The 18726-nt window shown below is 44.0% G+C and overlaps 1 protein-coding gene across 3 annotated transcripts in view; it reads right to left on the minus strand.

Annotated features, from left to right (window-relative positions):
- The window catches only part of smarcc1a (SWI/SNF related BAF chromatin remodeling complex subunit C1a), a 288801-nt gene that overhangs the window by 71278 nt on the left and 198797 nt on the right, over positions 1-18726 (minus strand). For all 3 annotated transcript variants that reach the window (XM_072468117.1, XM_072468118.1, XM_072468116.1), the window contains exons 23-25: positions 14149-14275; positions 7571-7737; positions 13-147 (exon numbers count right to left, since the gene is read on the minus strand). In XM_072468117.1, the coding sequence (XP_072324218.1) occupies positions 13-147; positions 7571-7737; positions 14149-14275 (429 nt within the window). The remainder of the gene's footprint in view (positions 1-12; positions 148-7570; positions 7738-14148; positions 14276-18726) is intronic.

An 18726-nucleotide genomic window follows, 5' to 3' on the forward strand; every position in this document is an offset into this window, starting at 1 on the left:
TAAAGACCTTACCGCTTCTCTCTCTCGGTCCATAATGGTTTCTAATTCCTCAAAGTGGCGAAGTTTTATCTCCAGTTTCTTCATTTGGGTTTCCACCAGAAGAGCGACAAGTGACTTGATCTTCCTTTCTTCCACTGCTGCAAGGTGCTGTAATAAATGGATGAAGAGATGCAGTAACCAATTCAGGTAGCCAAGTAAATTCAAGCAAGAATTCATCAACATCTCCCTCTCCTGTCATGGATTGCATATTTAATATGGAAAGGAAAACAACTATGGAAAATCTAGAACCAGATGTTGAAACCACACAAAACATCTGCAGTCAAATTAACAGCACTGAGTGAGACCCTGAGCTTGTTATTTCCCACACTTATCTGCTCAGTTCCATAATAATAATTTTTGTCACAAGTAGGCTTACATTAACACTGCAATGAAGTTACTGTGAAAATCCCCATGTCGCCACACTCCGGCGCCTGTTCAGGTACACCGAGGGAGAATTCAGAATGTCCAAATTACCTAACAGCACATCTTTTGGAACTTGTGGGAGGAAACCTGAGCACCCGGAGGTAATCCTCGCAGACACGGGGAGAACGTGCAGACTCCACACAGACAGCCACCCAAGCCGGGAATCGAACCTGGGACCGTAGCGCTGTGCTACCGTGGTTAAAGTGCTAACCACTGTGCTACCGTGCCCCCCACTTTCAATGAAGTGCAGTGACAACTTTTCCAAAATCTGATAGAACAGATTATTCACAGCTTTACCATCCGATTTTAATTCTGTCAAACTTTAACATTATCAAATTACAATGCTTGGAGCCATCCCTGCCAGGAGAACTGCTGTCATGGTATACTCTCTGTCTTGAGTCATTCGCAGATCTACTGTAGATCTACTTGCAACCACTGACAACATTTAGATCGACCTCGCCTTCTGCTGCCTCCACGTGACTCTCAAAGAAATCTCTGCAGCTTTGCAGCTCTGAACAAATGTCCAAAATAGTGACATTTTATTTCCTAGATGTCACTTTTTAAAGAGTATTTTCACTCTTGCTATTTCAAGATATTGGATGTTACCAGTGACCAAAAACTGAACTGGACTAGCCATGTAAATATTGTGGCTCGTGGAGCAGGTCAAAGGCCAAGAATCCTGTGGCGAGCAACTTATCTCCTGACTCCCCAAAGCCTGTCCACCATCTATTATAGACTATCATAGAATTTACAGTGCAGGAGGCCATTCGGCCCATCGAGTCTGTGCCGGCTCTTGGAAAGAGCACACTACCCAAGGTCAACACCTCCACCCTATCCCCATAACCCAGTAACCCCACCCAACACTAAGGGCAATTTTGGACATTAAGGGCAATTTATCATGGCCAATCCACCTAACCTGCACATCTTTGGACTGTGGGAGGAAACCGGAGCACCCGGAAGAAACCCACGCACACACGGGGAGGATGTGCAGACTCCGCACAGACAGTGACCCAAGCCGGAATCAAACCTGGGACCCTGGAGCTGTGAAGCAATTGTGCTATGCTACCGTGCTGCCTACAAGGCACAAGTCAGGAGTGTAATGGAATACTCTCCACTTGCCTGGATGAGTGCAGCTCCAACAACACTTAAGAAGCTTAACATCATCCAGGACAAAGCAACCCGCCTGATTGGCACTCCTTCCACAAACATTCACACCTTCCACCACCAATGCACAGTAATTTTGTTTACCAGCCTCTTTATGTGGTACCTTAACAAATGCCTCAAAAATCCAAATACACTGAATTCACTGGTACCCCTAATCTATTCTGCCAGTTACTCCTCAAAAAACTCCAGGTTTATCAAACCGAATTTCTCTTTCATAAGTCCATGCTGACTGTTCATCCTACCATCATTTTCTAACTGTCCAGTTAAAATAAATTCTAGCATTTCCTTGACTACTGATGTCAGGAGAACAGGTCTATGGAACCCCTTTTTCTCTCTCCCTCCTTTCTTAAAAAAAGTTAGATTTGTTAACTTCTAACCTGCAGGAAATGTTCCAGAATCCATAGAATGTATCTATAGCCATAGGGATGTTTAGGACATAATTAAAGAGAGATTTGATGGAGATATATAAAATGAGGGGCCTGGATAGAGTGGATGGGAAGGGCCAATTTCATTAGCATTAGCAAAGAGGTCAATGAATAGGAACGTGGATTTATAGTGATTGGTAGAAAGATTTCAGTAGTAGAAACAATTCAGTAAGTTTTAAAGTACTGGTGGACAAGGATAAGAGTGGTCCGAGGATGAATGTGCTAAATTGGGGGAAGGCTAATTATAACAATATTAGGCGGGAACTGAAGAACATAGATTGGGGGCGGATGTTTGAGGGCAAATCAACATCTGACATGTGGGAGGCTTTCAAGTGTCAGTTGAAAGGAATACAGGACAGGCATGTTCCTGTGAGAAAGAAAGATAAATACGGCAATTTTCGGGAACCTTGGATGACGAGTGATATTGTAGGCCTCGTCAAAAAGAAAAAAGAGGCATTTGTCAGGGCTAAAAGGCTGGGAACAGACGAAGCCTGTGTGGCATATAAGGAAAGTAGGAAGGAACTTAAGCAGGGAGTCAGGAGGGCTAGAAGGGGTCATGAAAAGTCATTGGCAAATAGGGTTAAGGAAAATCCCAAGGCTTTTTACACTTACATAAAAAGCAAGAGGGTGGCCAGGGAAAGGGTTGGCCCACTGAAGGATAGGCAAGGGAATCTATGTGTGGAGCCAGAGGAAATGGGCGAGGTACTAAATGAATACTTTGCATCAGTATTCACCAAAGAGAAGGAATTGATAGATGTTGAGTCTGGAGAAGGGGGTGTAGATAGCCTGGGTCACATTGTGATCCAAAAAGACGAGGTGTTGGGTGTCTTAACAAATATTAAGGTAGATAAGTCCCCAGGGCCGGATGGGATCTACCCCAGAATACTGAAGGAGGCTGGAGAGGAAATTGCTGAGGCCTTGACAGAAATCTTTGGATCCTCGCTGTCTTCAGGGGATGTCCCGGAGGACTGGAGAATAGCCAATGTTGTTCCTCTGTTTAAGAAGGGTGGCAGGGATAATCCCGGGAACTACAGGCCGGTGAGCCTTACTTCAGTGGTAGGGAAATTACTGGAGAGAATTCTTCGAGACAGGATCTACTCCCATTTGGAAGCAAATGGACGTATTAGTGAGAGGCAGCACGGTTTTGTGAAGGGGAGGTCGTGTCTCACGAACTTGATAGAGTTTTTCGAGGAGGTCACTAAGATGATTGATGCAGGTAGGGCAGTAGATGTTGTCTATATGGACTTCAGTAAGGCCTTTGACAAGGTCCCTCATGGTAGACTAGTACAAAAGGTGAAGTCACACGGGATCAGGGGTGAACTGGCAAGGTGGATACAGAACTGGCTAGGCCATAGAAGGCAGAGGGTAGCAATGGAGGGATGCTTTTCTAATTGGAGGGCTGTGACCAGTGGTGTTCCACAGGGATCAGTGCTGGGACCTTTGCTCTTTGTAGTATATATAAATGATTTGGAGGAAAATGTAACTGGTCTGATTAGTAAGTTTGCAGACGACACAAAGGTTGGTGGAATTGCGGATAGCGATGAGGACTGTCTGAGGATACAGCAGGATTTAGATTGTCTGGAGACTTGGGCGGAGAGATGGCAGATGGAGTTTAACCTGGACAAATGTGAGGTAATGCATTTTGGAAGGGGTAATGCATTTTGGAAGGGCTAATGCAGGTAGGGAATATACAGTGAATGGTAGAACCCTCAAGAGTATTGAAAGTCAAAGAGATCTAGGAGTACAGGTCCACAGATCACTGAAAGGGGCTACACAGGTGGAGAAGGTAGTCAAGAAGGCATACGGCATGCTTGCCTTCATTGGCCGGGGCATTGAGTATAAGAATTGGCAAGTCATGTTGCAGCTGTATAGAACCTTAGTTAGGCCACACTTGGAGTATAGTGTTCAATTCTGGTCGCCACACTACCAGAAGGATGTGGAGGCTTTAGAGAGGGTGCAGAAGAGATTTACCAGAATGTTGCCTGGTATGGAGGGCATAAGCTATGAGGAGCGATTGAATAAACTCGGTTTGTTCTCACTGGAACGAAGGAGGTTGAGGGGCGACCTGATAGAGGTATACAAAATTATGAGGGGCATAGACAGAGTGGATAGTCAGAGGCTTTTCCCCAGGGTAGAGGGGTCAATTACTAGGGGGCATAGGTTTAAGGTGAGAGGGGCAAAGTTTAGAGTAGATGTACGAGGCAAGTTTTTTACGCAGAGGGTAGTGGGTGCCTGGAACTCACTACCGGAGGAGGTAGTGGAGGCAGGGACGATAGGGACATTTAAGGGGCATCTTGACAAATATATGAATAGGATGGGAATAGAAGGATACGGACCCAGGAAGTGTAGAAGATTGTAGTTTAGTCGGGCAGTATGGTCGGCACGGGCTTGGAGGGCCGAAGGGCCTGTTCCTGTGCTGTACATTTCTTTGTTCTTTGTTCTTTGTATTAGAGGGGAAATCGGGGAAGATATTTTCACCCAAATTAGGGGTCTGGAACTCTACCTGAAAGCGGTAGTAGAGCCAGAAACACTCAACTCAGTTAAAAGGTGTTTGAATATGCAGCTAAGTGGCATAACCTGCAGGGCAACAGACCAAATGCTGGCAAGTGGAATTAGGCTGGGTGGTGGGCCAAGTGGCCTCTTTCTGTACTGTAAACTTGTTATGATTAACGAGGGAGTGATGGGTGGTCAGAGATGTGTCTCTTGAATAGAATAGTTAACTTAGGCTCAGATTGCCTGTAATGGTTATCTCCTGTGATCACCTGAACAATGTTCAAAGCTCCCTTAATAAGCTGGCTAACATTTTTCCCACAATCAGCACTTCAAAGAGATTAACTACTTATTCACCTTCACAATTGTGGTAACTTGACCACAAAAAGGTAGTTGAAAACATTTACATGTTAATCTTCTTTAATATCTAAACATAAAGTTTAAAATTACAGGACAAACTCAAAAACAGGAGAAATCAGATAAACATTAAAACAACAGTGTAAAGAACTTGTTAAATCCTGGTCTGTTCCATGTTTCATATAGGGTGGCATGGCAGCACAGTGGTTAGCACAGTTGCTTGGCGATCGGAATGCTTCCAGCCAGCCTGGAGAAGTAACTTAAATGTCTCCAGCCAGATCGGTGAAAGTGTAAAAGTCCGTTTGAAAGGCCTGGTGATTTAAATGCTTCCAACTAGCCTGTGAAAGTGACCCATGACAGAATCTGTGGGCAAGCAAACATTTATATTCTGATTAAGAACTGTGAAGCCTGTGCTCCAAATTCGCTCTCACCCATTGGGCTCTTCCTGTGATTTTAAGATTAAGTCCTTTCCCTCTCTGCAGTCAGTTTAACCTGCACAAGTTCCATTGGAAGTAATCTGGATCTGCAAAAATTGTTGACAAGCGGTTGATGTCTGGAGCAGACCGACAACCTTGGTTTACAATTCTCAGGTAGAGAATTCTAAGGGCGTCTCAGTGAGACTGGGAGTCAATCTAGTGGAGGCCTGTCAGGACTGATTCTCTACTGCCTGCAGGTTCCACTTGAAGACCATCACAAAAGAACAAAGAACAAAGAAAAGTACAGCACAGGAACAGGCCCTTCGGCCCTCCAAGCCCGTGCCGACCATGCTGCCCGTCTAAACTAAAATCTTCTCCACTTCCTGGGTCCGTATCCCTCTATTCCCATCCTATCCTTACCTTTTATACTCTATTCCTTTAGCTATAAATGCCAACATTCCATTTGCTTTCCTTATTATCTGCTGCATCTGCATGCTAGTTTTCTATGACTCATGTACGAGGACACCCAGATCCCCCTGCACCGGAGCACCCCACAATCTCTCCCCATTTGGTTAATAAGTTGCCCTCCCATTTTTCCGACCAAAATGCATGACCTCACACTTAACCACGTTATACTCAGTCTATTACATTTTGGCTCACTCTCCTACTCTATCTATATCCATTTGTATGGTTGTTATTTCCTCATTGCAACTTACTGTCCAGATATATTACATCTACAGGATCCCCATCATCCACTTTGCTTGGGATTGCTGGTTACAAAAACAGCAACATCAGCAGCAAAGAACCATCTCAGGCCCTTTTAATCCCTGTTATTTTCAATCCTTTCCCTACCCCCACCATATGTTGTTTTGTATGTATCTGGGTGGAGAGTGGGGCGGGCTTTGGGGAATAGTTAGGTTAGCAAACCATTGTCCAATTCTTACCATTAGATGTTCACCTTTTTCCTTGATATAAATGAAGTTTTTTAATGTTTTACGTGCAAATTTTGTGCCTGTAACTCATTGGGGCAGTCAAAGGTATTAGGAAAATACACAAATTATCAGTTAATTCAGTTAAATTGGGACTCCAGTCTGTGGGATTGGAATTCATTGCGCACTCGCCCAGGTGTTGTAACAAAAGAAACAGATTAGAATTAGAACAAACGACATTTAATACGTATTTACACAGGTAACAACTAATGATGTCACAGCACTTACTGATGACTTCAGCAATGGATTGAAATAACATGATATTAACACTACAACAACAATGGAGCCTTTTGGCTGAGTAGTACAATTTCCACTCGTTAATCAAAAAGCAGCAGGGTTTTAGCAGTGCAGCTTCACTTACAGTTGAAGTGACATTCAAGAAGATATTTACATCATTATGCTTCCAGGCCTTATGGGCGAAGAGCCTATAAAATACAAGTCATCCTATTGACTGGTGCATAAAGTTAGCTAGAGCCATGGAAGGAGCATTCAAGTTGTGGCCTGTCAAACTGTTCAGAATGCAAATCCTTCTGCCCAACATTAACCTCCGAGGTAAGGAAGGGTGTGAAACAATGAAAACAACTACCTCCTCAATGTTATTTGCTGCGTACATTATTGGCAACACCTTTTTCCGTTGACAACTGCATCTCCAAAGGAGACAGGGACAAAAAAATTCAACTTGATCTCTTCAGATTTAAAAGCTGCAACATTCAAAAAAAAAAAATTCACTCGTCGTCATCTGGAGTTTGAAATGGTGACTTAGCACAAGCCTCCACAGCCACAGTGATCCACAGTTTTCTGCTGCAGCGGAATTCACTGGCTTTGCTGCTGTTCACCCATAAAAGGAGATTGACAAAGTGGTGTCAACTGCCAAAGCTATCGCAAAAAAATTGAAATTTTTTGAGTGCACCTTTGTGTCACAAGTTAATCTGAATTTTTTTGTTTTAATTATATTTTCTACAATGACCTTATTTACCGATTTACAATTTTGTTAAATTGTGTCCCTTCCTGTACAATTTTCCTCATATTTACCGACATGACTATACTGTTCTGGTGACTTGACCGCTCTCTTTGGCTTTCCACATCTCCCTACACCCGAACCTCCCACTCCCTCTGCTATTCAACAATGATAATGCATGTCAAAGGAAGGTGGATAAACTCTCCTTTGTTGGTGATGGTCATTGAAATGTCCTACGATCAAGGAAAGCATTATAAATTTGCAAATCTCAGCACACAAAAACTTTATAGCAGTATGTAAAAAAGTTACCTTTGCTTTAGTAGCAGCTGAAGCCAGAGCCGCCGCGGCAGCAGTGACGATATTCCCTTCGCCAATGCGATGTTCTAACTTCTTCTTTCCAACATCCAACTCCCTGTCTCTGCCACTAACATCGATGTTCTCCTTGTTCTCCTCTTTATCTTTTTCATCTGTTACAACTGTCAGGTCAAAAAGGCCAAGCAATTTTGGAATGATTCAGAAATCTAAGCATATCCCAGTAAAGCACAAATATGGTTTTGTCCGCATCCTATTGTCCCTTCAAGAACTGAATAAACCCATTTGGCTCTTGACACATGCTTTAAAAAAACAATTAAAGGCTTGCCAGTTCTTTCTCAGAAACAGAGTTGGCGCAAAGGCATCTCTTAAGTAATTAGACACCAGGTCTGGCAGATGGCAGGGAATTGCACCTACACAGAAAAAGGTAATAGTGACACTGTACTTTAAGCAATTCATTTTCCCTACATTAAAAAAGACAACCTTGGTTCAAATGTTTTGTACTAATAATGTTTCCTCACCTTACAACCCCTAAATTTGGGGAATGAGAGTGGCACGGGTGGACTGCGTAACTTTATTGTAGATTCAATTTTCCTCACTGTAGTTTTATCCACATCGCTAATAAGGAATCTTGGCGTAATTTAAAGCATGACGAGAAGGCTGCACATATACAAAATGGCTAAAGACAAATTCAGAACTGATGTCAGGAAGTTCTTCACATGGAATGAACAACTTGCAAACAGGATGTTGTCCACAACCAGTGTTGGCGTTTACACGCCATATGAACAGTAGTTGTCATCCCATTCCACCCCCACTCAGAGTGTTCTCTTTACTTCAATCACAGTGGCACAGTGGTTAGCACTGCTGCCTCAGTGCCAGGGGCCTGGGTCCAATTTGGCCTTGGTGGTTGTGGGTGAAGTCTGCACATTCTCCCCATGTCTGTATGGATTTCCCGGTCCGGGTGCTCCGGTTTCCTCCCACAAATCCCAAAATATGTGCTTGTTCGGTGAATTGGACATTCTGAGTTCTCCCTCAGTGTACCTGAACAGGCGCCGGAGTGTGGCAACTAGGGGATTTTCACAGTACCTTCATTGCAGTGTTAATGTAAGCCTACTTGTGAGATTAATAAAGCTTATTTGCATTACATCCCCCAATCACTGGAAAGCTTCCATTCCAGTCTGAATTTTACCTCGCCTCAAAATTGCGACAGTTGTTGGGAGGATTTGATAAAAGTTTCCAGTGTAATCTGATTTCCTTTTATCAGATAGTTTCCTTGCGCATCTTTACTGCGGTGTCTACATGGTTATCTCAAACCCCTATCAAATAGAGCCACAACTGCATAGTGTGCCACATGTGTATATGAAATCTTGGTAAGACCAGTCATTTGAGGTTGTACTCTCCCTCATTCCTTCAAATCATATTTTAATAGGTTTTAATTGGCTCACTGTCTGTGCGGAGTCTGCATGTCGTCGTCGTCCCCCCCGTCCCTGCGTGGGTTTCCGCCGGGTGCTCCGGCTTCCTCCCACAAGTCCCGAAAGACATAGACGTAGGTAATTTGGACATTCTGAATTCTCCCTCAGTGTACCCGAACAGGCGCTGGAGTGTGGCGACTAGGGGCGTTTTACAGTAACTTCATGGCAGTGTTAATATAAGCCTACTTGTGACAACAAAGACCATTATTAATGCAATTTGCTACTCTTCCTCTAATTCCACACCTTTCAATTTGCTCCAACAGTAGCAGTACCCTGAAGGTTTTCCAAATGTTCATGCCCACTTTAGAGGATTAAGGAATGATCACTCAGCCCACTGTGCTTGTGGTGGATCTTGGGCAGAGCTATCCAACTAATCACATTTGGCTTTTCTTTCCACATCATCCTGCAACCACTCTTTCAGTTTTTATCCAATTCCCTTGAGTGTTACAATGGAAATCTGCTTCCATCACCCTTTAACACAGCGCATTCCAGATTACAATTTACTGTGTGAAAGGAAGGTTTCCTCAGGTTACCATCGGTTCTTTTGCTGCCACGGTAAACATGTTCTTCTGCCACTGGGAACAGTTTCTCCTCATATACAAATCAAACATCGTTCATGATTTTGAACACCTCAAACAAATCTCAAACTTCTCAGCTCTCAAGGAGAGCAAATTAGGTTTCTCCAATCACTCCTCATATTTTGACGCCCTCCATCCCTGGTGTCTGCCCAATGAATCCACACTGTATTTCCCATGATTGCCTCCCTCCCCAAAGAACTAGGAGCTTTTTAAAAAAATGATGCTGCTTACTTCCTTACCACAGACACCAAGAGATTAAATTAGTTGGCAAAACACAGCTTAAGTGAGGATTTATGACAGCTTTTAAAGCCATGGTAGCGAGACATTGGAAACCAGTTTCAGGCAGTTGGAGTGAGAATTGATGCCTCCTCTGTCAAAACATGAGTGCCAAGAAGGGAATCCACAGCAAGCGAAGTCACAGAATCGTAATGTATGCAATGGGATGTCAGGTTGTAGCAGACTGTGGTGGTACAGTCCATTAAGGTCAGCAATTCTCAACAGCAAGTTAGTAGAAACTGATAATGACTGGTGATCACCATCAGGCTGTGCTCCCTTATTACCGATTTGCTGGTGAAGTGAAACAAAATCTCTCAAAAATCCAGCACAATGCTCCAAATGAGATACGAAGAAATTAACACAGGTCAACTTTTGGTTTACCAGTCCTTACATTCAAGTGGAAGTGCAGTCTTCCCAGAGAGACATACCCCATTAACTTAATCTCAAAGATCTCAAAGCAGGTTAGCAAAGGTCAAGGTTCAAAGGATTTTTATTCTTCCAGTTTAAGGAGGAGTACTGCTGGAATTGAACCAAGCAGCTCATCACACAGGAACACACTGTTTCCTATCACTCTGCAGCAGGACACTCATCAAAAGGAAACGGACTTTCTCAATTTGAGTTGGGTAGCAGTTTGTTCCCGGAGTCCTTTAGCGCACTGAAGATGATCGGGGTAAGTGAAGCACACCCTCCTTTTACAGCACTGGCTGAAAGTCCTAGTCAGTAGGATAGGTTGGGTGATCCTGTGGGATGGGTTATGTACTCAAACTATTCAAAGTCTCCAATTTAAATCAGTTTTGCAGATTTCCAAACGCAGGCTAATTGCACAACAAAATTTGAAACTTCGCGGGCAACTACCATATGTACTTACGTGCGGACATACAGGGGATCTTAAGGGCACCGCTGGGGTATGACACCCATAAGAATGAAGATCTAGGCCAATATTTCACAAACAGGCACTTCAGAGAGATTATAGTGGTTTCTCAACTACCCTGACAATCCTTTTGAGGCCACTACAATGCAAATTGCATGCCTCTGGTAGCCTCCCCGATCTGCAAATGGCTGTGAACAAAACTCGCCTTTTCTAACAACATCCAACAGCCATCTACTGGAGCCCTAACAATGATACAAAACTCCAGGAAAGAAGAGTGTAGGTACCTACCAGTCAAACCAAATGTTAAAAATTGGCTGGTTCATTAACCATTGCCTGCTGTTTAAAATGCGACTATAACAAGTGCAGTTTAATCGCACAGTCGCACAACCCACTTTTTAATTCAAATTGCAATTGACCGAACAGAACTGTATAGAAACTGCAATCAATCTTGGGAGAATTTCTTGAGTGAACACATGCATTATTCAGCACTGCTATTGGAACAAAATGAAAAGCACCTATTCAAGAAGAAAAATAGCCTCTGAAACAGAGCCCAATTTCACAACCCCATTATCTGCCTAACCCTACACAAAGCTTCTTTAAAGGTTGCAATCACCACAGTGAAGGATAAGGCAGCTGAAATCCTGCCATTCAAGAAAACGAAATTCCATGCAGTGACGAGAGCAAGAACACAGCAAAGTTGGCTGTCCAAAAGCTGTAAAAGTCCAAAAAAGATTGCAGGATAAACCAGGCATTGTTTTGGACTATAAACGGTACAATATCCTGCAATAGGACACAATCTAACTTTGCCTCCCCACCAAAATGTTCTCTTCCTCCCGTGACTAGATTGCCCTTTAAGGACACAGCACTGCAGTGGAACTGGACAAGCAACGCAGCAAACTAGAAAACTGAATTCAAAAAAATATAGTATCAAAAACATAGTATCATTTCATAATATGGCAACAGGCTGGCACCAGAAAAAACAACAAAAAAAGTGATGGATTTTAAAACCCACCTATTCACTTCTTTCTGGGAAAGCAAATTTCTAACCCCATCCAGCACCTGACTTCAAATCCAAACCAAATGAAATGAAAATCGCTTGTCAAAAGTAGGCTTCAAATGAAGTTACTGTGAAAAGCCCATTGTCGCCACATTCCAGCACTTGTTCGGGGAGGCTGGTATGGGAATTGAACCCGCGCTGCTGGCCTTGTTCTGCTTTACATGCCAGCTGTTTAGCCCACTGTCCCACTGTGTCAATGGGTGAACACCTGAAGTCGTTGACAATTGATATTTAGAAGCCTATCACCATGTGGGCGGCACAGTAGCACAGTGGATGGCACTATCCAGGGTCCCAGTCGATTCCCGGCTTGGATCACTGTCTGTACGGAGTCAACACGTTCTCCCAGTGTCTGCGTGGGTTTCTTCCCGGTGCTCCGGTTTCCACCCACAGTCCAAAGATGTGCAGGTTAGGTAGATTGGCTATGATAAATTGCCCCTAGTGTCCGAAAAAGGTTGAGTTACTGGGATAGGGTGGAGGCGTGGGCTTCAATAGGGTGCTTTTTCCAAGGGCCGGTGATCTCGATGGGCTGAATGGCCTCCTTCCAATTATTGATTCTAGGATTCTCAGGGCAGTTAGCATTGATACAAATGCAGCCCTGCCAGAATAATCCACACAGAACAAGCTCCGACCAAGCATTTTGAAGCTCTGATGTCTTGCCCACCTTGGTAAACTAGAGTGAGCAGTGCTAAATTATTTCACAAATGAGAACTCACAGCCAAGTTGAAATTCCAAAAAATATTAGCACACACGTGTCACTCAACCTTCCGAGACTTCTATGGCTTACTGCTGTTAAGAGTCGCACAAGAGATGACATTTCATGCAATTGTTCTCCAATTGTTTTATTCCTATTGATACCACATTTGTCGATATATCTATAGACTATATCATAGTTGGATAGTGTGTGACCTCCAACCAGCAGGTGGCGGTACAGACACCCCATGCGGTCTCTAGACCAAGGGCATGTGACCTGTGAGTCCGATATAAAGGGAGATGCATCCGGCTATTTGGAGAAGATTGAGAGGGTAATAAGACATACATGTGAATGGTCAGTGTTAGGTCCAAGTTCCAGAGAAAAAGTTGGCAGACTCCATGATAACGTGCCATGTATCAGATTACTGTCTTACCATATGAGATTCAATAAAAAATTCTGGTTTGGACAAGTCGAAGTGTTTGGTGAGTTCCTTTGTGAAGTACAAAGGACCAAACAACACCGCAGAAAAGAAAAGCTGCATAATTAACTCAATATCATGCAAAGCTGCACAGTTTGACAAGTCTATCACTTAAATGGGGAGAAGGCTTCACACGGGATATCGGTGCCAAAATTACACCTGACCAGCAGTTTTGAAGGCTTCACACGGGATATCGGTGCCAAAATTACACCTGACCAGCAGTTTTGAGAACAGTGAAAAACTGAGGTGACTTAATAGATGCACTCTGCGGATATTCCTTTAATGCATTTATGATTTCTGTCGCTTCTGCAGATTCCAGTATTTTTCAAACTGGAAACCGCTCAGATTAAACTTCTAAGTGTTCTCAACGTCCTCTGTCGACTCAAGTTCCAGGTTGCCAGATTGTACTAAAGCAAAGAGACAAGTTTTAAATTATAGGATACAAAGATCTCATCACCTCCCCATTATTAACTAAAATTTGTGTCTTGCTAGTCCAAGTCACATCACTTTGTAACAACCAACTTCTGCTGTGTACATGAACCTCGGAGATGATTACCTGTTCTGGTCAGTTGGAGCTCATCCAGTTTGTCTAATAAACCTCAGCCACAGAGGACCGAATTCCAGCACATCTCCTCCCCTCAGTCCATACTTGGCATGTGGCGGACAAGAGGAAACTGCATTTATTACACATCCCTCATTGCCCTCAAGGCACAAAGAGCCAATCTTGTCAGATGGGGCTGCAGTCACAGAGAAAGTGCACGTTGGGATTTTCTATTCCTCAACGTAACGGTGAACCAGTCAGGTTTTTATGTACAATCAGATAGCGTCATGACTGTTTTCTGGGGCCAGTCCGCAACTTTCCAGACTTCCGGATTTCAAAATCAGTTTGAGCACTGGAGTTCTAAATTGCTAATCCTGTACCACAACCACCAGCCGACCACATTTCAAAGTTCTTTGTCTCTTTTTGGGGGGATAATATTGATTTACAGGCCCACTGATCCCCAAGCTATCTCATACACACTTTTTCATACCCTGCTTTCGCGAAGGTTTATCCGATGCATCTGTTCTGATAACACCACACCGGTACTTCAGATGTGTCTTCCTTTTGCTCAATTGAGAATACTACCCCCCCCGCCCCCCCTCCAAACCTACCTGGCTTCACATCCATGCTAGCTGCTTCCCCTTCCACGGACTTTTCCGACACCAGCTCCTTGGGAGATGAGACTTGTATCTTCTCTGTACTCTCAGAAGCTGCTTCAGTCTCCTCTTTGTTTTCCGCCTGGTTAAAGACAAACAAGTCTGTTAAATATATAATTTTATTTGTGACGAATATCTAACTATATGTTAATATTTCAGAGGTAATGCTTAATTCTGGGAAGGTGTTGTGAAACCAAAATGTTAAGTGTCAGAGATAGCCAGAACACTAGAACACCATGTTCGTTCAGTGTCAGAACAGAAGAGATGGAGCGATCAAACAGGTGGGTTTACTTAGCTGGAGAACTGGAGATGCGATGTCTACACTGCTAGCAAAGAAATGCAATCCAGAGATAGGTCTTGTTCTCAAGAGGTAAAGCTCAATTAGTTGAGAAGTATTCAGTGGACCCTGAAAGTCTATGTCACCATGGAGATATGTGGAGCTTAAGAAGATTCTCTGGTTTCAACTTATCGGTGTTTGGTTACAGTTTGGACATTGTGTGGTTTGCAGCTCAGAGAATCCCTGGAAGCTGCTAGCAGGCTCTAGGTAGTTAGGATTGAAGCAAAGTCCTGGGGAGTGGAAAAGGCGACATATCGGAGGTCTCTGCCTAGAACATTTCTTCTACATAGTGCCTTCAACCTCACAAATGTTCACAGGAGCAGAATTAGAACAAAATTGATACAGCTAAAGCAGTCGAAGCCAAATAATAACAAGAACAATCTTTACTAGCGTCACAATTAGGCTTACATTAACACTACAATGAGGTTACTGTGAAAATCCCCTAGTCCTCTCACTACGGCGCCTGTTCGGGTACACGAAATGAGAATTCAGAATGGCTAAATTAGCTAACAGCACGTCTTTCGGGACGTGTGGGAGGAAATCCACGCAGTCACAAGGAGAATGTGCAGACTCCGCACAAAACGTGACCAAAGCCAGGAATCGAACCTGGGAACCTGTTGCTGTGAAGCAACGGTGCTAACCACTGTGCTACCGATCTGCCCTAGTAAACCAAAGCTCAGTCAGAGATGGATGATTGGAAGGGTTAAATGGATCAGTAAATCCATCACTGATTTTCTCAGAGGAAATTAAACTTGGCTCGAAAAAACTCCTTTAAAATTAGGGAAATGGTCAGTATTTGGAAACATAGAAAATATTGTGCAGAATATTGAAATGTTTTTGTTTTCTTAAGCATAAGTTGAAGTGGGGAAATAAACTTTTCAGGAGCATTCCGAGACAGAAAAGTGGAAAGATTTAGGGAAGAAACTAGAGGGTCTGGATTCTCCGTCGGTGAGACCCTCCGCTTCACCGGCAGCGCACTCATGCCCACTGGTTTCCAGACTGCGCTGGGGTGCCCACAATGGGAAACCCCATTGGCCGGCTGTCGGGATGGAGGATCCCACTGCCGGCGAGGGTGCACTGCACCAGAAAACAGGTACAGCGGGACGGAGAATCGCGCCCCAGATCTTTGGGCTGAAGGAACTGCCACCCACAGTGGGGCATGTATAAAATGTGACAGTTGGAGGAAAGCAGAGTTCTTGGATGATTGTCGGGCATATCAGAGATAAGGATGACAAAAGTAGTGAGATTGGAACATGAGGATGCAAAAATTGAGCAAATGTTTCCATCATGATATTATGACCCCAGACGTGACCCCAACAGTTTCTCAGATACAAGGCAGAAACCCCAATTTTTATTAAAATGTCAGACTGAGGGGAAAGGATACTTCACTTGAGGAGTGATTCCACGCAAAAATAGGGATATGGTATATTAAAATAAACTTTATTACTAGCACAGTATTACTAACATTAATATCATAAAGAAAATAGCTTACAATTACCAGTCAAATAATGCTTAACAAACAATGCTTAATCATAGAATTTACAGTTCAGAAGGAGGACACTTGGCCCATCAAGTCTGCACCGGCACTTGGAAAGAACACCCTAGTTAAGCCCACGCCTCCACCCCATCCGCGTAACCCAGTAACCCCACCCAACCTTTTGGATACTAAGGAACAATTTAGCATAGCCAATTCACCTAACCTGCACATCATTGGACTGTGGGAGGAAACCGGAACACCCGGAGGAAACCCACACAGATACAGAGAAAGCGTACAAACTCCACATAGACAGCCAAGATTGAACCTGGGTCCCTGGAGCTGTGAGGCAGCAGTGCTAACCACTGTGCCACCATGCCGCCAAAATCCAAAACATTTTTTGTCCCTCTCCCTATGAGCCATCGGTCACTGGTTCTCAGGTTTTTTGCCCACCCATCGAACATTAACAATGAAACCCTCCAAACTACTAACTTTCCCCTCCATTCAAACAAAACCCACCTTGGATCCAAATCCGCTTTTAAATACACAGTTAGCCTACCCAGGAATACTTGCCACAAAGAGATGTCTGGATAAACCACTTGGAGAGAGATCCTTCAGGGACCAGCTGCAGATTTTGTCCCAGTTGTTCAGGGTAGTGACCTAGGTACAACCATCTTCAACTGCTACATCAATGACCTTCCTTCCAACACAAGGTCCGATGTGGGGATGTCCACTGATGACTGCGTGCGCAAGGTTCCGCACCATTAGTGACTCCTCGGGCACTGAGGCAGTCCACGTGCAAATTCAGCAAGACCTGGACAATAACCAGGCTTGGTCTGATCAGTGGCAAGTAACACTCACACCACACCAGTGCCAGGCAATGACCATCTCCAATAAGAGAGAATCAAACCATCACCGTTGACATTCAATAGCATGACGAGTTTCTGAAATTTCTGTTATGTCCACAGGCAAAACAGTTTAAACTAAACTGCTTTGAGAAAAGCTGCTGGTCTATATACAGTCAAATCTTTAACTGAACTCAAATCCAAAACTGAAATTCAGCACCTGAAAGCACAACAGCACCTATACTTCCGCAGGAAACTAAGGAAATTCTGCATGTCCACATTGACTCTGACCAACTTTTACAGATACACCATAGAAAGCATTCTATCTGGCTGCATCACAGCCTAGTATGGCAACTGCCCTGCCCAAGACCACAAGAAACTTCAGAGAGTCGTGAACACTGCCCAGTCCATCACACAAACCCGCCTCCCATCCATTGACTCTATCTACACCTCCCCATGGCCTTGGGAAAGCGGGTAATATAATCAAAGACCCCTCCCACACGGTTACTCAACTCTTCCAACTTCTTCCATCGGGCAGGCGATACCAGTTTGACTACATGCACTAACAGATTCAAATTCAGCTTGTTCCCCGCTGCTACCAGACTCCTAAACGGCCCTCTGATGGATTGATCTGATTAATACTACACTCCTGTATGTTTCACCCGATGTCCGTGTCTATGTATTTACATCGTGCACCTTGTGTTGCCCTATTACATATTTTCTTTTCATGTACTAAATGGTCTGTTTGAGCTGCTCGCAGAAAAATACTTTTCACTGTACCTCGGTACATGTGACAAAAAACTAAATCAAATTACAAGCCCACCGACTCCCACAGAAAGACTACAGCTCCTCACACCCAGTCTCCCGCAAGGACTCCACCCCTTTCTCTCAATTTCCCTATCTCAGTTGCTTTTATTCCAATGAAAATGGCACTCATCATGTCTGCCTTTTTCCTCAAAGTCCTCCCTCATTGCAGCCAGTTTCGACTCCATTTCCCACACCTCTGCTCTTATCCCCTCTCTCGCAGAATCATGATAGCATCCTCCTTGTCCCCACTTTCCACCCATCAGCCTCCGTATTCAAAAGGATCATCCTCTGCCATTTTGGCCAACTCCAGCATGATGCCACATGGAACAAATTCTACCCGTCAGACTCCCTTTCATGATTCCCCAGGGATCACTCCCTCTGTGACACGCTGGTCTATTCCTCCATTTCCCCAAATCTTCCTGGTCTACCCACAGCACGTTCCCGTGCAATCACAGAAAGTGCAATGCTGACCTTTACCTCCTCACCGTTCAATGCCTAAACATTCCTTTCAGGTGAGGCAACATTTCACTTGCAACTCCTTCAATTTGGTCTATGCTTCCAATGCTGTCTCTTCTACATTGGGGAGACCAAGCACAGACTGGGTGTCTGCTTCGCAGAACACCTTTGCTCAGTCTGTAAGCATGACCAACACCTTCCCGTCACTTGCCATTTCAATCAGCATCTTATTCTGATGCCCATATGTCATCCTTGGCCTGCTGCAATGCTCCAGTGATGCTCAATGCAAACTGGAGAAGCAGCATCTAATCTTCCAATTAGACACGTTACAGCCTTCAGGACTCAACATTGAGTTCAGACTGTGACCTCTGTCCTCCACCTGGACCCTTTTTTAAAAAAAACCATCTCCGAACTCCTCCACCATCACTATCCAGCCATCACTTTTTCTTCTGCTTTGCTTTAGCGGAGTACTGACCTTTGTTCTTCCATTAACATATTGATAACTTGTCTTTACGCCATACTAGCATCACCTTGTAGCCCTTCACACTGCCATTAATCCACCCTGTCTCATGTCCTATACATCTTTGTTGTAATCTCTCCTACTCTGCTCCACC

This window comes from Scyliorhinus torazame, chromosome 11, assembly GCF_047496885.1.
Source record: "Scyliorhinus torazame isolate Kashiwa2021f chromosome 11, sScyTor2.1, whole genome shotgun sequence".
NCBI classification, from domain to species: domain Eukaryota; kingdom Metazoa; phylum Chordata; class Chondrichthyes; order Carcharhiniformes; family Scyliorhinidae; genus Scyliorhinus; species Scyliorhinus torazame.